The 23,774-nt window shown below is 42.2% G+C and overlaps 1 protein-coding gene and 1 pseudogene across 5 annotated transcripts; one reads left to right on the forward strand and one right to left on the reverse strand.

Moving 5' to 3' along the window:
• The window catches only part of LOC142663099 (uncharacterized), a 38,031-nt pseudogene extending 33,687 nt beyond the window's left edge, over window positions 1-4,344 (reverse strand).
• Window positions 4,345-7,914: 3,570 nt separating this feature from the next.
• LOC142663488 (uncharacterized) lies at window positions 7,915-22,774 on the forward strand. Of its 5 annotated transcripts, none has more exons than XM_075842169.1 (10): window positions 8,022-8,062; window positions 9,001-9,132; window positions 9,586-9,678; window positions 10,521-10,591; window positions 10,685-10,799; window positions 10,894-10,991; window positions 12,297-12,408; window positions 12,490-12,587; window positions 14,001-14,082; window positions 19,964-22,769. In XM_075842169.1, exons 2-10 carry the CDS (start codon window positions 9,102-9,104, stop codon window positions 21,712-21,714), a joined length of 2,451 nt encoding a protein of 816 aa, XP_075698284.1. In that variant the 5' UTR covers window positions 8,022-8,062; window positions 9,001-9,101; the 3' UTR covers window positions 21,715-22,769. The 5 variants fall into 5 exon arrangements, with proteins under 5 accessions (XP_075698282.1, XP_075698284.1, XP_075698281.1 ...); XM_075842166.1 differs by having other exon boundaries at window positions 9,586-9,726; window positions 19,964-22,768; XM_075842167.1 differs by lacking the exons at window positions 8,022-8,062; window positions 9,001-9,132 and adding an exon at window positions 7,915-7,994 and having other exon boundaries at window positions 9,586-9,726.
• Window positions 22,775-23,774: the final 1,000 nt, after the last annotated feature.

The following is a 23,774-nucleotide window of genomic DNA, read 5'->3' on the forward strand; positions in this document are numbered from 1 at the left end:
GGAACAGCGCAAGAGGGTGGAGGTAGTGTGAGGCTCAGGGCAATGTTCTGCTGGAAAACCTTGGGTCCTGGCATTCATTTGGATGATACTTTGACACGTACCATCGACCTAAACATTGCTGCCGAACAATTACACCTCTTCATAGCAATGGTATTGCCTAATGAGAGTGTCCTCTGTCAGCAGGATAATGCCTCCACCACACTGCAAAAATTATTCAGGAATGGTTTGAGGAACATGACAAAGAATTCAAGGTGTTGATTCCAAATACCTCAGATCTCAGCACTTAAAGGATCTGCTGCTAACGTCTGGGCGCCAGATACCACAGGACACCTTCAGAGGTAGCGTTTAATGTTATGGCTGAACAGTGCTCCAGATGGCGACTAAAACGATAGTGTAAATGCTGCCACCTGTAAGTCCACCGGCTAGTAGTGTAAACACTGTGCCTGTCAGTCCACCGCCTAGTAGTGTAAACACTGCGCCTGTCAGTCCACCGTCTAGTAGTGTAAACATTGCGCCTGTCAGTCCACCGCCTAGTAGTGTAAACATTGCGCCTGTCAGTCCACCGCCTAGTAGTGTAAACATTGCGCCTGTCAGTCCACCGCCTAGTAGTGTAAACATTGCACCTGTCAGTTCACCGCCTAGTAGTGTAAACACTGCACCTGTCAGTTCACCGTCTAGTAGTGTAAATACTGCGCCTGTCAGTCCACCGTCTAGTAGTGTAAATACTGCGCCTGTCAGTCCACCGTCTAGTAGTGTAAACATTGCCCCATGTCAGTCTACGTCTAGTAGTGTAAACATTGCGCCTGTCAGTCCACCATCTAGTAGTGTAAATACTGCCGTCTGTCACTCCACGACTCATAGTGTAAACATTATGACTGTCAGTCCACTGTCTACTAGTGTAAACACAGTGCCTGTCAGTCCACCGTCTAGTATTATAAACACTGCCGTCTGTCAGTCCACCGTCTAGTAGTGTAAACACTGCCGTCTGTCAGTCCACCATCTAGTGGTGTAAACACTGCCGTCTGTTAGTCCACCGTCTAGTAGTGTAAACACTGCCGTCTGTCAGTCCACCGTCTAGTGGTGTAAACACTGCCGCCAGTCAGTCCACCGTCTAGTGGTGTAAACACTGCTGTCTGTTAGTCCACCGTCTAGTAGTGTAAACACTGCCGTCTGTCAGTCCACCGTCTAGTGGTGTAAACACTGCCGCCAGTCAGTCCACCGTCTAGTGGTGTAAACATTGAGCCTGTCAGTCCACCGTCTAGTAGTGTAAAGGCTGCCGTGTGTCAGTCCACCGTCTAGTAGTGTAAACGCTGCCGCCTGTCAGTCCACCCTCTAGTGGTCTATACACTGCCGCCAGTCAGTCCATCGTCTAGTAGTGGAAACACTGTCGTCTGTCAGTCCGCCGTCTAGTAGTGGAAACATTGCGCCTGTCAGTCCACCGTCTAGTAGTAAACACTGTCGCCGGTCAGTCCACCTTCTAGTAATATAAACGCTGCTGCCAGTCAAGTCTGCTTTTTTAATTTACATGTAACATTGGAGCCCTGTCTAATGATTAAATGACATAGATAAAGGTAGATCGTGTGATACTACTGGTGGGCACCAAAATATCTTATGGGCTTGTTGAGAACTTTTCCTATATTTGACAATCTGAGAGATTTCTTCCGGAAAAGCAGGAAACCTAAAGATAGGAAAAGATAGAACCTCCCCAATACCTGGTTTCCTTTGAGACCTGCAGATGGATGACAGTCGGGCTGTCTCCAAACACATTAGATAACATGGGATGACATTCATCTAATGTGTATGGCCAGGTCAACATGTAACATCCAAAGATTACAGAAACGACTAAGGAGATTTGTATGTGGGAGAAATTGTCAGTCTGATCTATATCGCGATCAATGTGACATTGCAAGTAATGATTGCAAGTGAGGTTGCGTTATAATATGCGTGACTCAATGCAACCACGATAGTGGTAAAAAAAATCCAAACCTGCTAAATCTTTGGTTGCAGAACGCACGCAACTTCGCCTGCATAGACTTTAATGTAAGTCGCATGCGACTCATTTGCTACATGTTAGCAATTTTTCTTTGGCCTGTCGCACAGCCTAATTCACAAGCAGCTCGCAACCAAATTGCATCCTAAAATAGTCGTGCGAAAGTAAGTCTCAGATAAATATAAACATTTTTTGCCGCGCGACCCAATTTGTCGTGTAGCCCTGGCCTTATGTTGCAGATATCACTTTCTATGAGTCACTTCATACATTTCACTTGTATTACACAGTAATTGTGCTAGAATAAGGACCATTTGCTATGTCATACCCGGTGATGTGAGGGGCCGGTGGTCCTCCATCATGACGTCCATGTACAGATTTCCCATACCCGGAGATGTACGGTTTTGGTGGTCCTCCATCATGACGTCCTTGTCCAGATCCCTCTTACCCGGAGGTGAGTGGTTCCGGTGCTCCTCCATCATGACGTCCTTGTACAGATCCCACTTACCCGGTGATGTGTGGTCCCGTTGGTCCTCCATCATGACCTCCTTGTACAGATCCTCGTGTTCTTCTATATACTCCCACTCCTCCATGGAGAAATAGACGGCAACATCCTGACATCTTATAGGAACCTGACACACAATGATACAGTCATCATCCAGACACATTATACCTTGTATTATTATATAATGTCCCAGCATTCCCGGCAGTGTCACCTCTCCAGTCAGCAGCTCGATGATCTTTTGGGTGAGGTCCAGGATCTTCTCGTTGTCCCTCTCATGTATGAGTGAGTGAGGTGGAGGCTCCGTGATAGAACTGTTGGTCCTGCCCAATCTTCCCGAGACAATAGGGCAGCTACTGGCAGCAACAAACTCACCAGATGTCTTCTTCACCACTGCGTAATCCTGTGTATGGAGAGAATCACTGATAAATATTACAATATACATTCCCAGAATCCCGCTCTTCACCGGTTAGAGATAAGAGTAAATTCACATGACTCCCACTCCTCGCCATTGGTGTTCCTGTTTTATAAAGACGTAAGAGTCACGTACCCATTGCTCGAGGATTACACTCCAGCCCTCCCACAACTCATCTAAGCTACAAACTAGGCAAGAAAATGTCTTAACAACCCACCGGATATTGTAGAAAAATTTTGTCACCACTTTGAGAAAATACATTATTGACCACATCATCCCAGAGCCTAAACCCCTGAGCTATCTGAAGACTATTTCTCTGTCTTCATGGAGCAAACTACTTCAAAAATATCCCAAGGGAAGGTTTTGAAACCTATATAATGATAGAGGCCTGGTGAGCCACACCTGGCCTACTGTACTGCTTCGAAAGCTACAAACCCGGCAACTCTTCAAGTTGAAGTCTGGGTGGGAGAACTAACACTCCATCGATGAATACAGTCTTTCTCTATATTTCGATTCCCTGTTCGAAAGCTTACTGTCCTGGGGAGAGCATCCTGGTGCCTTTAGGAGTAGACACACAAAGTTCTTACTAAACTCTACCATTTTCTCTCGGTGAAGCTCAGCTCTTCCTTTTTCCGCTCTCCAGAATTTATAATTTTGTCCAACCCGAGCTTCTTCATTATTTACAGCTCAAGCATTTTGCCTCGTTCCTCCTCGGAAACACCTTCAAATTCCTTAGTTGAACATCGCCGCTTCTATTCTTATCATTCTAGCTCACGCACATCGACTCTGTGGACACCGGACACGAAAACCATCTATCGTACATAGGTGACCAGAGAAGCTCGTTGACTGATGAGCAATGGGTTCCACCAGTAAAACTTCTATCGATATGGTAATGTTATCACCGTCTTGTAAAGTATTAATAAGATAGTATTTAGTTCTCACATGGTTTGCTTATGCAATACCAGGCTACCTTATTTAAGAATTCAAGGATATGTTTTACACTGGGCAGATGTCCCAAATGTCCAAGGCTCTGAATAAGCCTTCAATAAGCTCTGAACATCCATAAGGACCAATGTGAGTATTTTTAGATACTAAGCAACTTATATCCCGATCCTGGACCAACCAACCCTAATTTGGACTTCCAGGATGTAAAAAGGCGACTTTCTTTATATGCTTGATGGGGAATCTTACAACTCCATTATCTCTCTATTCCAAATGTCAGCTGCATCCCAACCCTGAGGGTTTTCCTTCTCTTTACGCTCCTACTCGCCCAACTTTTTTGTCGCAACCCATTTTATTTCCAGTCGTGTCAAACTTGACAAAGTTCCCAAAATCTCTCACCTCTCCGGTCAACAGATAGATGATCTCCATGGTGATGTTTAATATAGTTTTGGTGATGTCATTCCGGTGCTTATCCATTCTCGGTCAGATTGAGAACATAAAACGACACCAACTAGATAATTCCTGAACCGCGGGCACCTTAATGAAAAGAGGAGAGATTCTAAATTCATACGGGGAGCAAAATCATTTTTGAAATGTAGTATCGGACTCAAGGTTGTCGGGGTTTTCCCCTTATGTAGTGAGACCTATGACAACCTGACAAATTTTACCGTTCTTGAGTATGCAAAAATATGATGACAATTTATTCTATTCTTCATGAGCCCTAAAGTCCTCAATTAAAAGCTTCATTTTCTACGTCCTCTGGGAGATCAGAAATCTTTGAATACAAAATGTGACGACCGTTTTCTAAAGCCTCTTCCACCGTGGAGACTCACTGAGATGTTACAGAATAACACAATCAGGTCGTTCCTGGCGACGATCATCGAAAAGTGTAAGATAGATCCCACCACGTTCTGCTCAGGTAACCACTGGGACGCTCTGTATAAGTGCCGTAAGTACCACTAAAGCAGACCTGGATGAAACGTAGCCAGGTGGAGCTACAAAAGTTGGGCGCCGGCAACGACATGCCATGGGGCCGAGTCCGCACTGCAATCGAGGATGAGAAATCCTGGTCTTAACGTCCTTTACCTCAACTGCAGTCAGAATAGAGCGTACCTGAGAGGATGCAGCAGTGTCCTCCCTTCTCCCCAGTAGTACAAGTTGTCCGTCCCCCCTCTAGTAGTAAGGGAACATACATACGTGACAGTAATGTTGCAGCAAAGTGTCGCAGCATTACCTTATCACGACAAAACCACATTAATATATATTTTTTCCGCTTTGGTATAGCATGGCTGTGGCAATAGTTTAGTTCATGTATATGAGGGTAGCCATAGGGGCAAAAAAAACTTCTACATCGATGACCCACAATCCGTTGTTTAATGCACGCACCCTGTAGGAACTTTCCATAGAGGCAGCAGATCGACTGCAATCCCATGAATGTAAACTGACTTAAAACTTTAACATAACATAAACTTTGCAGCACATTGATTGGTCTTCACAGGTTCCCCCCGCCCAGGAAAAACAGTATATAATAACTGCATATAAGGACTGCATATAATAACTGTATATAAGGACTACAGAATATGACTGTATATAAGGACTGTATATAAGGACTATAGAATATGACTGTATATAAGGAATGTATAATATGACCGTAAATTATTACTGTATATAAGGACTGTATAATATGACCTTATATAAGGACTGTATATAATGACTGTATATAAGAACTTTATAATATGACGGTATATAAGGACTGTATATAAGAACTGTATATAAGGACTGTATATAAGGACTGTATATAAGAACTGTATAATATTACTTTATATGAGGACTGTATATAAGGACTGTATATAAGGACTGTATATAAGGACTGTATATAAGGACAGTATATAAGAACTGTATAATATTACTTTATATGAGGACTGTATATAAGGACTGTATATAACGGTATATAATGACTGTATATAATGAGTTTATATGAGGACTGTATATAATAACTATATAAGGACTGTATATGACTGTATATAAGGACTGTATATAAGGACTGTATAATATGACTGTATATAAGGACGTTATATAAGGACTGTATAATATGACTGTATATAATAACTATATATAATGACCGTATAATATGACTGTATATAAGGACTGTACATGAGGACTGTATATAATGACTTTAGATAATGACTATAATATGACTGTATATAATGACTGTATGATATGACTGTATATAAGGACTGTATATAAGGACTGTATAATATGACTGTATATAAGGACTGTATATAAGGACTGTATATAAGGACTGTATATAAGGACTGTATATAAGGACTGTATAATATGACTGTATAATATGACTGTATAATATGACTGTATATAATGACTGTATATAAGCACTGTATATAAGGACTTTATATAAGGACTGTATAATATGACTGTATATAAGGACTGTATAAAAGGACTGTATAATATGACCGTATATAAGGACTGTACATAATGACTGTATATAAGAACTGGATAAGATGACTGTATATAAGGACTGTATATAATTACTGTATATAAGAACTGTATATGACTGTATATAAGGACTGTATATAAGAACTGTATATAAGAACTGTATATAAGGACTGTATATAAGGACTGTATATGATTGTATATAATGACTGTATATAAGAACTGCATATAATAACTGTATATAATAACTGTATATAAGGACTGTACATAATATGACTGTATATAAGGACTGTATAATATGACTGTATATAAGGACTGTATATAACGACTGTATATAACGACTGTATAATATGACTGTATATAAGGACTGTATATAATAACTGTATATAAGGACTGCATATAAATTTATATAAGGAGTGTATAATATGACTGTATATAAGGACTGTATAATATGACTGTATATAAGGACTGTATAATATGACTGTATATAAGGACTGGATAAGATGACTGTATATAAGGACTGTATATAATGACTGTATACAAGAACTGTATATGACTGTATATAAGGACTGTATATAAGAACTTTATATGACTGTATATAAGGACTGTATATAATGACTATATATTAGGACTGTATATGATTGTATATATTGACTATATAAGGACTGTATAACATGGCTGTATATAATGACTATATATAAGGACTGTATATAATGACTGTATATAATGACTGTATATAAGGACTGTATATAATAACTATATAATGACTGTATAAGGACTGTATACAGGACTGTATAATATGACTGAATATAATAGGACTGTATAATAGGACTGTATATAAGGACTGTATACGACTGTATATAAGGACTGTAAATAATGACAGTATATAAGGACTGTATAATATGACTGTATATATTGATTGTATAATATGACTGTATATAATAACTGTATATAAGGACTGTATATAATGACTGTATATATTGACTGTATACAAGGGCTGTATATTAGGACTGTATAATATGACTGCATATAATGACTGTATATAAGGACTGTATATAATATGACTGTATATAATGATTGTATATAATAACTGTACATAAGGACTGTATATAATAACTGTATGATATGATTGTATATAATAACAGTATATAAGGACTGTATAGTATGACTGTATATAAGGAGTCTATATAATGACTGTATATAATGATTGTATATAATAACTGTACATAATGACTGTATATAATAACGGTATATAATGACTGTATATAAGGAGTCTATATAATGACTGTATATAATAAAGGTATATAAGGACTGTACTAGTTAGTGAAGCTCTGGTTATTTCCTAGGTGTGTGATAATGTCTTCATGACTGACGCTCCTGCACTTCCAGCCATTGTTCTTATAGCCCCCCCCCCCCAGCAGGAGGTGATAATAATAGAAGTGTCACCTGTCAGTCACCTCACTGTCCCCGCTCCTTCTCCTCCCGTACACCGCGTAGTGATCCCATAATGAGGAGAAAGAGACAAAAAGGAAGACAGCCGCCCAGAAGTGTGCGCATGCGCTTTACCTACGGACTAACACCGCGGCCATCTTGGGTGTGGGCGGTGCCCGAAGCCAAACGCGTAGAAAGAGCACATCACGTGTGTTGAACCTGCGGAAGTGAGCGGTGCAGCCGAGTAATGGGCGGAAGTGAGGCTGGTAAGGATTATTTGTCTATTAGTTCCGGGGCAGTTATTGACCGCTGGTAGTGAAGAGCTGCGATCAGTGTATGTATGACGGGTGCTCAGTGTCATTATGGCGCGTAGTCTGGAGATCAGCGCATGCTGTACATCACTGCTGGGGGGTGTGGTGAGGGGGAGCGACATCCAGGGGCACTACAAGTCCCAGCACATGGGGGGCACTGCTTTATATGTGCTGGACAATCCTGTCTGATATGTAATCCTAGAGAGGGGGGGGGGCACCTATATCTGCCCCCCTATAATGGAGGCACAGCGCGGAGCGATCAAATGCTGTTAACTCCTTCCCGGCCATTATACAGATTTTCGATAACGCGGTCTTGTTTTTGGCGGGACGAGTTGTCGCTTTTCACCGTATAACGTACTAGTGAACTAGAAAAAAAATAAGTGGCGTGTCGGCTGTATTAACCAGAAGAATTCACACACGCGATCGGGATCCCGCTCGTTTGACCCACTAAATGCCGCCCACCCTAGCAGGAATGCAATCGCGGGGGGCGATCGTTGCTATGGTAGCCCGGGGGCCTAATGAAGGCCCCCAGGTCCGCCATCTTTGTGCTCCTTCTAAGCGCTGCCTGTCAGAAAGATGATATACTATATATATACATTAGTATTGCAGCATATAGTGGGAGCGATCCAGCGATCGCCGGTTCAAGTCCCCGCGGGGGACTAATAACAAAAGTAAAATTCTGTGAAATAAAGTTTTTTTTTTATGTACAAAAAATCGAAATATATTAAAAGTTAAAAAAATCCATTTCCCCCCTAGAGCATAGTAAAAAAAATAAACATAATTGGTATCGCCGCGTCCGTAAAAGTCTGAACTATCACAATATATCATTATCTCAAAAACGGGGGTTGAGCATTGAGGAGCAGGAATGGAGCGGCGCTCGAGCATGTGAAAACGGCCGCGTTTCAGATACAGACCGTGATGGGATTCACTCTCTGAACGTTATTTTTTTTCACCCTCCAAGTTTGATGCCGTGACCTGTTCTTTTGCCGTCGCGAGCGATAAGGTCGGCGCTGGATGATGAGGAGGCGCCAGCCCGTGTTTTAGAGCGCAGGAGGCATTGAAATGGAGAGTCACCGGACCCTAACGTCACCTAGTAAGAGATTTTAGGGGCTACATAGATATCCCCATCATCTGATCATCGCATATACACAATGGGGGGAATTGATCAACCCTTCAACACCAGTTTTCTGGCGTAGACAAGTCATAGAAAACTTTTGGGCATTTTACGCCGCCCTCGGGACTTTTAGTAAAATGGGAAGTGGCTTCTTTAAAGGGGCGGGGCCACAAACGTATAATTTACACCAGAAAACGGGTGTAAATTATAGTGGAAATCTACCCTAGCTCCGAGCTGGCCTAAACTTTACTCTGGGGCAAAGCAAGATTGAAGCCCGTGCCGGCCCCTGTACCTAACCCCCCCAGATCGGACTACCTCCTAATAAACGCGTCGCATCTTACTCCATCTTTCTTTAAGACTAGTGTAAGAAACGGCAGTCTTGATAAATCCCCCCCCCCCAATCTATTCCGTCGATGTGTGTGTTTCCTACAGATGGATCCAGTAAAGTAAAATCACCGGAGAGTTGTCCCTGTCCCCTGTGTTCCCAGGATTGGCCTCCTGATGAAGCTGTGACGACAGCCAAAAGTATGTGGGAGTGGGAGATGCTACGGCTCCCGGCAGACATGGTTGAGGGTATGTGATGTGTTGTGTGAGGATTCATTTACGTTGTTTGTAGATATTGTAGATTAATTTTTCTAATTGGGCGACCACCGCGCAGGAGAATCTCTCCACGTCCGATTTAGTTTCAAGCAGGAAGGTACAAATGGAGGTGCACTTTCATATACCCTATTAGAGTCCTCTGTAGATTCTCTTGGCCAGAGTGGAGGACCTAGCCTGTCCTTTATGACGTAGGCAACCCACTGATTTAAGTGGGTACTGTGTAATACTTTGTTTCCCCTGTGGTGGCACTGCAGGGAAATTGAGCTCTTACTGCCAGGTTGTCCCACAAATAACAGCTGATCGCTGAGGATCCACTGCTTATTGTCAATGAACCCTTCTAACGAGGGATCGTCCAAAGCGGGTAAACCCTTTACGGGTGACTTCACACAGTGTTTTTTTTAAAAAGACCAGTTTTTTATGCCGTTTTTAAGCCAAAGCCAAAACTGAATACAAAAGAAATATAAAGTTCGGACCTATACTTCTCCTTATACCTTCCTGCTGGATTAGCTTCTGGCTTTGTCTCGAAAAAATGCAGTGCCTAAAATAGAAACGGGGTTGCTGTAAAATTGACCCTAAGTGATTATGACTCGTGTCATCCGTAGATCGTTGTTTCTTCATCACCGTTTTTTTCTTATGGTGTTCTTATCTTTTATTTACTCGGCTTTACATCTCTTTGCTGGAAAATCAGACGCTAATATGGTTTTTCTGATGGAAATCTATTATGATATATGTTTTGTCTTTCTTATGGTAATCGCTTCGTCCACCAGAGAGTTGTCCCAGTCCTCTGTATTCCCGGGATTATCCGGAGGAACATCACCAGGTCCCACCGGATCATCAGGTAATGGGCTCACCATCTGCTCAAAGTCAAGGGATGGAAACCGGAGTTATTTTTGATATTTTTTATTCCCCCCCCCGACCCCTGTCCTGTTAGGCTGAAGATCTACTGGATATTAAAGTGGAGGTTGTAGATGATGAAGAAGAAGAAGAAGATCAGACATATACGAGGGCTGATCTGCAGTGTAAGGAAGAGGAGACTTTCATTCATGGTAAAGGAGAGAGCCTTTTTGAAGGTCACGTAGATGCCCCCATCATCTGATCATCACATATAACAATGTATTCAGTCACTGTGTGTGTCCACAGATGGATCCAGAGAGGGAAACCCCCCAGAGAGATGTCCCCGTCCCCCGTATTCCCAGGATGGTCCGGCGGAGATTAGATGTGCCCCACAGGCTCATCAGGTAGATGGAGATGAGGGCGCCCAATTAGATCTACTCCATATTATCTACAGAGCAGCTGTGAAGGCCTGACAGACGCCGCCTTCTACCCCCTGCCACTGCCGCCATTTTTCATTTTAGTTTTTTCATTTTTGTTTTTTTTTCTGTCCCGTTTTTTGTTTTTTTATTTCTTCCATCAATATCGCCCTATGAGGGCTTGATTTATAAGTTGTAGATTTTAATGGCACCATATAATGTACTGGGAAACGGAAAAAAATTCTTTGTCGGGTGGAATGGGAAAGAAAAAGCGATTCCTACATTGTTTTTTGGGTTTTGTTTTTAACGGCGTTCACTGACATTATTCTGATTGGCGATAACAAATGTATGTTTTTAATATGATTTACTGCTTTTATCAAGAAACTATTTTTCTAATTTTCCTTCGATGGAGCTGTCGTTTTTATTGGTACCATTTTGGGGTACATGCAACTTTTTTGATCACTTTTTATTCCATTTTTTTGGGAGCCAAGGTGACCAAAAAACAGCAATTCTGGTGTTTTTTATTTATTTATATTTACGTCATTCTTCCTGTGGGGTAAATAACGTTAGAATATTGTTTTTATGATTTTACAGACGCCGTAATACCAATAATGTTTTTTTTTTTTTTTTCTGTTTTACCTATTAATGTTTTTAAGATTTTTTTTTTTTAACATTTTTGTACATGAAAACTTGTGTTAACAGTTTTTTTGTATTTTTTTTAAGTCCCTCTTTTGGACTTGAACAAGCGATCAATTGATCGCTGATACAATACACTGCAATTCCTATATATTGCAGTCTATAGTATTTTTTACTGACGTCTATTAATAGGAGCAGAAAGATGGCAGACTTTGGGCCTTGACAACCATTGGCACCTACAATCGCGTCATGGGGGTGCATGGGATGACAGAGGGGCTTCCCTTTCTAACGGCTTAGATGCTGCAGTCACTATTGACCGGGTCATCTAAGTGGTTAAACATCCAGGATCATTTGATAAAGAAAAAAAAAAAACATCCAGGATCGGAGATATCTCCGATCTCGGCAATTGCAGTGAAGTGTCAGCTGTAACATATATCCGACACCCGCTACGTATGGAGCGGCCTCAGCACGTAAGCCCACTGGATACCCCTCCCACTCACTATGTCAAATCTCGGTGAGGGGTAAATGGGGGAGGAGGAACCAGGCAGATTTTAGAAGGACCCTCAATAATTACCATAAAGACGGACTGCAAACTTTCGGTTCATCGTTTTTTAGTCTTGTTAAAGTTTTCATGATTTTATCCACGTGTGGAAACAGGGTGAAGACATGAGTGATATCAAATCTGAGGCCAGTGCAGAAGATAATGAGACGTATGTGATGGGTGATCAGCAGTGTAAGGAGGAGGACATTCCTGTCGACATTGGCCGAGGTGCGTAATAACCACTGAATACAGAACATTATCTGACCATCACATATAGACAATGTATTCAGTCACTGTGTGTGTCTACAGGTGGATCCAGTAAGAGAAACCCAGCAGAGAGATGTCCCCGTCCTTTGTATTCCCAGGATTGTCCAGAAGAAGATCACAATGTCCCAGAGGATCATCAGGTAAATAAAGCTGAGGTGTTAAAGCATACCTACATTTTCAGGGGACTTTTCAGACTAATCTGTCATATGTGTGAACAGCGAATAAGACTATTTCTGGCCATTATATGACTTGTATTCTGCATTATTTAGCTGTTTTCCCCTCTGCAGGCTCCACCTCTACTTCTCCGTTTTCTCTGAGCTAGTGGGCGGAAACTAAAGGCTATCATGTCTTCTATATAGAGCACACATAGAAGAGGAGAATCCTGCTCTCCTATTTCTATTACATATATAGAAGCTGCAGCAGTATGGAGGAGATTATACAGCAGTAAGGAGCAGTGTAGCGGAGAATCCAGCACTGGGATGTAATAGAAACCTTAATAGCAGTATGTGTCATTCTCACCCTTCTCCTGCTTCCTCTCCCTGCTCCCCCTCCCCTCTTCATAGACTTGTATGCAGTGTGTCTGTGTCTCTCACTCTGCTCCTTTTTCCTACTCCTGCTCCCCCCTCCCCTCTCCCTAGTCTTGTATGGCCAGTGTGTCTGCTCACCTTCCCCTCTCCATAGACTTGTATGGGCAGCATGTCTGTGTCTTATTCTCTCTCTCTTCTCCCCCTGCCCTCTCCATAGACTTAGATAAAGCAGATTCATGATTCAAGCTGAGGTGTTAAAGCATACCTACATTTTCAGGGGTCTTTTCAGAATAATCTGTTATATGTGTGAATGGGGAATAAGACTATTTCTGGCCATTATATGACTTGTATTCTCCATTATTTAGCAGTTTTCCCCTATGCAGGCTCTATTTCTACTCCGTTTTCTCTGAGCTAGTGGGCGGAGACTAAAGGCTATCATGTCTTCTATATAGAGCACACATAGAAGAGGAGAATCCTGCTCTCCTATCTCTATCACATATATAGAAGCTTCAGCAGTATGGAGGAGATTATACAGCAGTAAGGAACAGTGTAGCTGAGAATCCAGCACTAGGATGTAATAGAAACCTTAACAGCAGTATGTGTCATTCTCACCCTTCTCCTGCTTCCTCTCCCTGCTCCCCCTCCCCTCTTAATAGACTTGTATGCAGCGTGTCTGTGTCTCTCACTCTGCTCCTTCTTCCTGCTCCCCTCTCCCTAGTCTTGTATGGGCAGTGTGTCTGTGTCTCTCTCTCTCTCTGCTCCCTCCTACTTCTGCCCTTCCCCTCTCCATAGACTTGTATGGGCAGCATGTCTGTGTCTTGCTCTCTCTCTCTCTTCTCCCCCTGCCCTCTCCATAGACTTAGATAAATCAGATTAATTGTTCTAATCCTGGAATGTTTTTAGTTTGCTCCCCACAAAGAAATTGAAATGCTTCTATAGGAAATAGCTGCAAAACTTGTACGTTCTTCTGTCCAGTTATGTTGGAATTCCATCTTTTCATATTATAAAATAAATGACGCTTTTCAGGTTTGTATCAAAGAAGAGATAAAGGAGGAGGCGCTTCCCGTGACCATCAACAAGACAGAAAATCCAGATCATATCACCACCGGTAAGTAACGACCCCAGGATAGAGAATCACACATTCTCCATTCAGTCAAACTTATGAGACAAGTGAACATCAGTCATTGACGTCTGAAAAATATCTAGAAAGAGTTAAACTAGAGGGTGCGCAGAGCAACCTGGACTCCGGGGGCTATACAACAGTTCAGCGAGCCATATGAATTTGATCATTAACTCATATAACCGGCTCTATGCCTTCCTGCTGATTCTTAGATTTTGATAACACATGGTTTCCTAACACTGGACCACCCATATGAGAGGTGGGGGAGGGGATTATCTGTTGAGCGCCCTCCAGTTAAAAGGCTGTTTACAACAACATATTTGTGGCCCATTCAATTACTGTAATTAGAAATAGTCACCAAAAATGAATCGTTGAACTATATACCCTATCCTATTGGTTTATCTCCTGGTTGCCCCCTGTTACATCCCCCAGTAGATCTTTTGCCGCAGGCTGAGCATGCTCTATTGTCAGTATAGCGGCTCTCGTCCTCGCTCTGCACACCCGTTGTCTCGGCGTTCCCACTGCACAGGGTGAGCATGCGCAGTTTACTATCGCTTGCCCTGCCGTGCAGCACTTTTTGCCATTGGCACACAGGACGGGGCAGGGTGTACCTGGGAAATGTAGTTCCCAATAGTTGCGCGGCGGTCACGTGTCCGCAGTGCTGGGCTGTCAATTCTGCCACCATTCCTGTGATGGTGTGAAAGAGCCGTTGGAATCCCGATTTCAAGAAAGGAAAAGACTAAGGGCTCTTGCACAAGACCGAGCGCCACTCCGGCCGTTTTTCACGGCATCCGATAGTTTTCACGGACCCATTCACTTCAGTGGGTAAATCGGGTCTGAAAACTGACCCGACTCTCCGATCCATGGAAAGATACAACATGTCCTATCTTTTCACGGACAGGACTTGGGTGGCACACACCGTCGTGCCCTAAGGCCCTGTTCAGACACAGCATTGTGCTCGTCCTTGTGCCATTCGAGTGTAGAATGGACAGCACACCGACTGCACACTGACACATTCAAGTCAATGGGTAAATTCACATTTCTGATTTCCCACACGGACGCAGAGAAGATCGCAGCAAGCACTAATCTGGTCCGATTCTCGCGCTTGACTTGCGCATTCAAGTCAATGTGATCGAAAAGAATTCAAACACCGAGTGCGCTCCGTTTTTTCACGGTTGGTTTGCTAGGAGACCCTGAAAAGAAAACGGCAAGTACTGCCAGAGCAGCGTGGGCGAGCTTGTGACACACCACTCCAGCCTACCCCTGCTTTCTACTGTGCCATCCAGCAAGGCACCGTGTAATGGATGTGGAGAAGTTGATCTGTCTTGTCCAGGAGAAGCCAGAGTTTTGGGACAACCGGGCCAATGTCTACCATGACCGGGCCACGAAGGACATGACTGGGGAGGAGATTACCCGGGTCATATTCTCTGCTTTGTGAGACAAAAGAAGCCCAAGGGAGCAATCCAAAATCGGTAAGTTCAACATTAGCCCTATATTTCCAAATAGTATTACCATTTGCCACCATGTGGCCCTGATAGAGATTATGGTTACTTAAATTGTCCTTTTATATTGGTTGGCACTGCTGTAAATAGCCCTTTATACCCAATGCCGCGATGTAGCCCGTAAAGTTATGCAGACAATGTAAATAGCCACTTTTCCTTACGCTGCCATATGTTATTTTGGCAATGTTTATCTTGCAGTGGATGAAACTTAGACCTGTTGGAGAAGCTTAAGAGATTAGTTTCCGAAAAAAACTGACCCAGAAGGGGAAGCGTGGGTCCGGGGCCAGCAAGAAGACGCCATACGTATATACGCAGCAAATGATGTCCCTTAGGGGCGTCTTAGATCTGCGTCCATATGTATTTTAATTTACTTTCCTCTGTTTTTACTGTACGTAGGAAAAGCTTCCGATGTGCACGCCAAACGTATTCATATGGCTCCATTAGCCTGATGGAGGCCAAAATAGTGTCTTTTTGGCCTCCATCAGGCTGGTGTACATTGGTATGTCTACGGTATAGTCTATTCTATTCCAACCTTAGGGATCCCACAAACAAAGTATACCAATCAGTATACATTCTTTTTAAAATGCGAGCCTATGTGTGACGGATGCCATATAGCGTTAAACAGGGAACTTCCCCAGGGCCAGAGTCCCCGTGAAGAGCATCAGGTAGCGCTCAGAGGCCAGGAGATTTTAGCACTGGCGAAGCCCCTGACGTCATTGTCCCTACATGGACAAGGGATATCAGGGGCTTTCAACTACGGAGTTCCTGACCAGTGCAGCAGAAGCCGGGGACTCCGGGACTGGAGAAGCCCCTGATGTCACTGTCTAAATGCCCTTTTCCAGTCCCAGAGTCTCCGGCCGGAGTGCTTTCAACGCTCTGGCCGGGGACTCTGTAGTTGAAAGCCCCTGACTTCACTGTCGATATATGACTTCACTGTCACTTTCGAGACGTCGGGTTTCTCGAGGGGCAGAATCCCCGGCCAGAGCATTACCATTGCTCTGACCAAGGGTCTTAAAACTCCTAACTGCCCTGTCTATATATAGACTTTTAGGCGTAGTACATTGCAATACAGAAGCATTGCAGCGTGTTATACAAAGTAAAGTCCCATAGTTTGAAGAAAAAAAAAACTGAGTAAAAAACATAAGAGACATTTTTCCTGGACAAAGTTCTTAATTATTAAAAAAATTGTAAACATAACAAAAAGTGCACATAATTGGTATCTCCGCATCCGTAACGACCCGAACTCTAAAATTATCGTGCTATTTATCAGGCATCCCACATCTCAAAAAATCAAGAAAAAGCAATCAAAAACTCTTATGTATCTCAAAAGGATAGCATTAAAAACCTTAACTCGTCTAACAAAAAATAGGCCCTCATACAGCTATGTAGACGGAAGAATTCGAAAGTTAGGGCTCTGGTAATGCGAGGATGAAAAAAAAATTCAAAAATTGCTTGGACGCCAAGGCTGGTCAAAGCGGTTAAAAAGTTATGGCTGTTCCAATGTGGCGGGAGAAAGGAAATCTGTTTTTCAAATGTTTTATTAAGTTTCAAGCTTAATAAAACATATATATAATTTTTTTTGCTTCGCATTTTGACAGAAAAGGTTTTAAATTGATATTTCTCGCTTTAGATACAAGATGGAGAAGCAGGAGCAAACCACGGGGGAGGCGGCTTCTATTCCTGTGACCCCAAACTGCACGTCGGAGACAACCTGTCAGGCCCAACCAAGGACGTCTGCCTCCTCGACGTTGTCGCCATCATATCAGGAGGAAACACACTTGGCTAAAGGACCAGCCACCAGGAGGACGGAGACGGCACTTACTCCTGGACAAAAAGTGGACTCCCGGATACTAGACTATTTGGGCAGAAAAGTGGACTCGGCAGAATTGTTTCTGCGGCGCTCGGCATCTCATTTGCGTAAAGGTACCAACAGAACGATTGTTGTGCTCCAGGTCAGCTCTCACAATCCTGGTTGTGGCGAAAACTACTCCACCCCACTCATCTTCACTACCTTGGAACAGTGGCAGGAATTTGGCCACACCAGGGCCCCAGCCGAACCACTACTCCTGCAATATGTATGTAGGCAAATGGAGTACCAGTCCTCTCCTCCCCTGTATTTTCTGGATCAGTCCCCATACAGAGGCTACCCTCTACCATCCCCATGAACACTATTATGGCCCTAATCCACAAGCTGCTGTGGCACCACCACCAACATCAGGTTACCTGGCAGCTGGTGCTCCAAGGCCGTCAGTATCCTGAGACACCCTCTGCGTCGATTTTTCTTGTAATTTTTTTGCTTGTTGTGAGGTTGTTTTGTTTTTTTGGGCACCTTTGTTGGTGGTGCAAGTTGTACAGTGGTTTCCATTAAAAAGAATTTGAATTTAAAAAACTGTTGATAAACAAATAAAATGAGTTTGGTGTTTTTGAAAAAATAAAATAAAAAAAAAGAGAGGAACAAGCGACAGCCACTGCAGAGTATGCATTATTTTTTTTTATAAAAAAATAAATTATATCTATATATATATATATATATATATATATATATATATATATATATATATATAGTAGACCAAATGCTGAAAGGAGGTATTCTTTTAGTATTTTGGAGAAAAATATACAACCTCCCAATCCGCTTCTAGGGTGCAGTTACACGCAGTGGGTGACTGCACCCTTACCTGCAGCCCTCCATGCCGGATTACTGCCTGTTGGTCAGGCCCTTACTCTATGCAGTCCGGTCAGTTAATACTCTGTATCTTGCGAGTTCCTAACTGTCAATCAAAAATATACTAACTTAAAGAAATTGCAAAAACAGATGCAGAAACAAATTGGAAAATCAGGAAATAAATTGTAGATTTTCTTTCTCTACGAATAGAGTCCTGCTGTCTCCCTCAGGTGTGAGAAAGTAGTCGGCATACAGGTCCCTGACTCTCAGTCCAACTATACTAGGTCTGGAATGAGTGGAGTTGTCAGGAAGGGCAGGGGCTGTTGGCAGATGTTTGTCAACATTAGCTGACGTGTCATAAATCCTGGTCTAGCTATGAAGGATCACACAACATAAGTCAACATTCTGTGGATCCATCCGGATTGCACTTAGGAATATTCTCCATTAATTGGACAGTATTCCTAAGACACACTTGACGAGCCTTCTTGCCCTGGTGAGCAGGTAATTGTAGATTCACCACCTGAACTCATCACAGCGATGGACTGCGCCCCAATGCATTTGGGAAAATGCTGTTTTGGAAAAATCCTTTGGCGATGTCCAACCACTTCTGTAGTTAGTGGTGACATGACAGAAGTCTTTAGTCGCGCCCAAATTGTGTCGCAGGTTTCCTTGACAATCCCTACGATGGACGACGTCTCCAGCAAGCACTCAAAATTTAGGCATGCAAACAAGTTTCCAGTGGCCAGGAGTTTGAAAAAGATTTTCAAAAATAAATATTAAATAAGTTATCTATCCATATTCCTGCACCCTCCCTCCTAATGGGAAAAGGGGACAGTCCATGTTCTTGCCTCAAGGAGCCGTTCCTCAGAAGAAATACACCGCCACATATTTGTGTCCTGGAAGGCCATTCCAGGACGCAGCTCCTCCAGCAGTCTGTGAAATGTCTGGATGGACAGAAGGCAGAGAATTTGTCCGGGTGCTGACGTAGGTCATAGTAAAAAGTGTGGAATTGGCATTTGCTGGCCCGCTGTGGGACGATAGAGTGAACCCATAGCCTCCTCTTCCTCTTCAGTTCTTTCTCCAGCATCTCACGTCGCTCCCTGAATCTCCTAGAGACCGGCCAGTGCAATAGAACATGATCTGTAGGTCTCCAGAAAAGACCAGACATAGTCAGAAACCATGTGACCTTCCTGGGAGGGTTTTCAGTGGCTTGGGACAATTCGAGATAAAAGTGGGCATTCTTCAGTTTTTTTTTTGTTTTTTTACGGACGTGAAAAACTGATGATATCTTATTCTATGCGGACAAACGGAACGTGTTCTGAAACAATATTGATTCAACTGCTAGTGGGACTTTGATAATGTCATTGGATGTTAGGACAAACCCTTTAACTGATCTGGTTTATCAACATCTTACAGTAGGAAAATTCGCTACCCATGGTAACAACGTCAGGCTGGTGTTTATGGAAGGCTACAATCTACCTGCGATGCAGTAAAGTCCCCCACTAAATCCTTTTTTAGGATAATAGATGTATATTAGAGATTGGCTGTAAATCTTATTTTTCATTATTTGGGTGTTTTTAGGTTGACAATAATGGGTTGGATTTAAAAACTTTCGTAAAACTGAAAAAAGGTGGTTGCCTACAGCAGCCAATTACTTATTTGCTGTCATATTTAATCATTAATATGCTTCCTTTTTTTTCTTCAGCAATTGGCCACAGCAAGACCTTGAAGAGAAATACTTTACGTCCAGCCTGTAAAATAGAAAAAAATGGCACACGGGATTCCACAGGAGAAAACCCCATTGGCCAAACTATACACGATGGACGTCAAAGCAGAATGTTACCAGATCTCTGTATTCGCAAAAAAAATAATTCTCCATCCCCATGTTGTGACAGTGGGAACAGAAGTCATACCGGCAAAAAATCATTCCCAAGTTGGAAACATTGGAAAGATCATAAACGGCAATTATTTATTTGTTCCAGATGTGGAAAATGTTTTAAGCATAGGGTGTTTCTCTTCACCCATCAGAAAATCCACAGAGGAGAGAAGCAATATCACTCCGGATGTGGTAAAAGGTTTAAATCATATTCTCTTCAACAGAGTCACACCATGGAGAGGCAGTTCTCTTGTTCAGAGTGTGGAAAATGTTTTGTCAAAAAGTCAAGTCTTGATGAACATTGGAAAATCCATACGGGGCTGAGACCATTTTCATGTTCTGAATGTGGAAAATGTTTTGCCTACAAATCGTGTCTTATCGAACATCATAAAATTCACACGGGGGAGAAGCCATTTTTATGTTTAGAATGCGGCAAATGTTTTGCCAAGAATTCAAATCTTGTCAGACATCTTAAAATCCACACGGGGGAGAAGCAGTTTCCATGTTTGGAATGTGGCAAATGTTTTATTGAAAAATCTGGTCTTGTGAAACACCAAAAAATTCACACCGGAGAGAGGCCGTTTTCTTGTTCTGAATGTAAGAAATGTTTTATCACAAAATCCACTCTGGCGCAGCATCAGAGGATTCACAGAGACAGACCATTTTCTTGTTCAGAATGTGGGAAATGTTTTCACAACAAATCAAATCTTGAAGACCATCTGAGAATTCACACTGGAGAGAGGCCATTTTCGTGTTCGGAGTGTGGAAAATGTTTTGCTCACAAATCGTACCTCGCGGACCATCGAAGAATTCACACGGGGGATAAGCCGTTTTCATGTTTAGAATGCGAGAAATGTTTCGCGTACAAATCAAGACTTGTTCAGCATCAGCGAATTCATACGGGGGAGAAGCCATTTTCCTGTACAGAATGTGAAAAAAGTTTTACTAGCAAGTTAAGTCTCGTTATACATCAGAGAAATCACACTGGAGAGAGGCCATACTCATGTTCAGTATGTGAGAAAAGTTTCACCAAAAAATCCAATCTTAGCAAACATCAGAGATTACATACAGAAGAAAGACAATTTTCATGTTTAGAATGTGAGATTAGTTTTACAAAGAAAGCAGATTTTGTGAAACACCACAGAATCCACAGAGAGAAGAAGCCGTTTTCATGTTTGGAATGTGGAAAAAGTTATACCCGGAAATCTGTTCTCGTCGAACATCAGAAAGTTCACACGGGAGAGAGGCCGTTTTCATGTTCGGAATGTGGAAAAAGTTTTGCCCACAAGTCTGTCCTCCTTCAGCATCAGAGAATTCACACGGGGGAGAGGCCATTTTCATGTTCGGAATGTGGCAAATGTTTTGTTAAGAAATCGGGCCTCGTCAGACATCAAAGAAGTCACACAGGGGAGAAGTTGTTTCAATGTTCTGAATGTGGGAAAAGTTTTGCTCAGAGATCAGGGCTTGTGAGACATCAAAAAATTCACACAGGGGAGAAGCCATTTTTGTGTTCAGAATGTGGGAAATGTTTTGCCGTGAAGTCAAAACTTGTTAGACATTTGAGGACTCATGGAAGATAGAAGATGTTTTAATGTTTGGAGCGTGGGCAAATGGTTGCCTTCACAAACCTTAACTATACTAGCTTCTACTGTTTCTTACTCATTTCGCTTCCTACAAACTTGGTGTTGTACGTATGTGTTTAAGGGTTCATGCATAGGTCAGAGCTGCATGAACAGACATTTTATGGAAACACATTCTCTTTATAGCTCTATGGAATATGTTGGTGCTTTAAAATACCGGGTAATAACTATAAGTGCCAGGTAATACAATTTTGGGGGTATCACCTTTGCTCTTACACTCCTAGGAATATCCATAAAGATCCACTCTCCTATGGACTCTGCAGTGAACTTTATGTAACTGTATTCTGAAGAGGACACGTTCCAATAGTTGTATGTTTTTGGATTTTATGTTTTTTAGGAAATTACGTTCTCCTGCATGGAGTGTTTTTATATAATAGAGCGCATTCAGAAAGTCTTCAGACCTTTATTAAATGTGAAAACAGTAAAGTTTTGTTGAGGCCCTGTGCTAAAACACGGTTTTCCCCATCATTCTGCACTCCGTACCACATAATGTCAAAGTGAAAACAGAATAACATTTTTTTTTTTTTTGCTAATTTATATAAAATTAAAAACTCTGATTTTGCATGGACATAAATATTCCGACCCTTTGTTGTGACACTTCAAATTGAGCTCTGGAGCCTCCCGTTTCTCTAGATCATCCTTGAAATGCTTCTACACCTTGATTGGAGTCCACCGGTGGTAAATTTATATGATTTGACATGATTTGGAAAGACACGCCCCTGTCTATATAAGGTCTCACAGCTGAGAATGTATATCACACCAAAAACCAAGTTATGAGTAGGAAAGAACTACCTGTAGAGTTCAGAGACTGGATTGTGTGGAGGCACAGATCTGGAGAAGGGGACAAAATAATGTCTGCTGCACTGAAAGTTCCCAAGAGCGCAGTGGCCTCCATAATTCTTAAATAGAAGACATTTTTAACCCCTTAACGCTCCAGGACATACTATTATGTCATGGTAAGTGCATCGTTCGTGCTCCATGACATAATAGTATGTCATGGAGTAAACACGGCGCCGTTCGCGCGGGGCGCGTGCATGAGCTGTGATAGCTGCTGTTTCCGACAGCAGACTATCACTGCTCAATGTGCCGGGACCGATCGCGGTGGTCCCCGCAGATTTAACCCCTCAGAAGCCGCGTTCAATAGCGATCGCGGCTTCTTAGGGGTTAATCCGCCATCGCCGGCCTGCTACACGATAGCGGCCGGCGATGGTGACTATGGCAACCGGACACCAAAAAATGGCGTCCGGCTATGCCATAGACGGAAGCCTAGTGGGTCCTGACAGAGTCAGGACCCACTATGCTTGCTGTCAGTGAGTAGCTGACAGTTCTAATACACTGCACTACGCATGTAGTGCAGTGTATTAGAATAGTGATCAGGGCCTCCTGTCCTCAAGTCCCCTAGTGGGACAAAGTAATAAAGTTAAAAAAAAGTTAAAAAAAGTTGTGTAAAAATAAGAAAATAAAAGTTTTAAAAGTAATAAAAGTAAAAATCCCCCTTTTTCCCTTGTCAGTCTTTATTATTAAAATAAATAAACAAATAAACTATACATAATTGGTATCGCCGCGTCCGTAACGGCCTGAACTACAAAATTATTTCGTTATTTATCCCGCGCGGTGAACGCCGTAAAAAAATAAATAAATAAACCTCACCACAATCACAATTGTTTGGTCACTTGACCGCTTAAAAAATGGAATAAAAAGAGATCAAAAAGTCGCATGTACCTAAAAATGGTACTGATGGAAACTACAGTTCGTTACGCAAAAAATAAGTCCTCGCACGGCTTTTTTGAAGGAAAAATAAAAACGTTATGGCTCTTAGAATAAGGTAACACAAAAAGTCAATTATTTATTACAACAAGTATTTTATTGTGCAAACGCCATAAGACATAAAAAAAACTATAAACATCTGGTATCGCCGTAATCGTATCGCCCCGCAGAATGAAGTGAATGTGTCATTTATAGCGCACGGTGAACGCTGTGAAAAAAATAGAACAAAAAAA

Source organism: Rhinoderma darwinii, chromosome 11, assembly GCF_050947455.1.
Source record: "Rhinoderma darwinii isolate aRhiDar2 chromosome 11, aRhiDar2.hap1, whole genome shotgun sequence".
NCBI lineage: Eukaryota > Metazoa > Chordata > Amphibia > Anura > Rhinodermatidae > Rhinoderma > Rhinoderma darwinii.

Coding starts and splice junctions, on each gene's coding strand:
- LOC142663488 (XM_075842166.1), top strand. CDS start 9,102: ATGGAGAGTCACCGGACCCTAACGTCACCTA. Junction 12,409..12,489: donor TCCTGTCGACATTGGCCGAG/GTGCGTAATAAC, acceptor GTGTGTCTACAG/GTGGATCCAGTAAGAGAAAC. Junction 14,083..19,963: donor TCCAGATCATATCACCACCG/GTAAGTAACGAC, acceptor TTTTTTCTTCAG/CAATTGGCCACAGCAAGACC.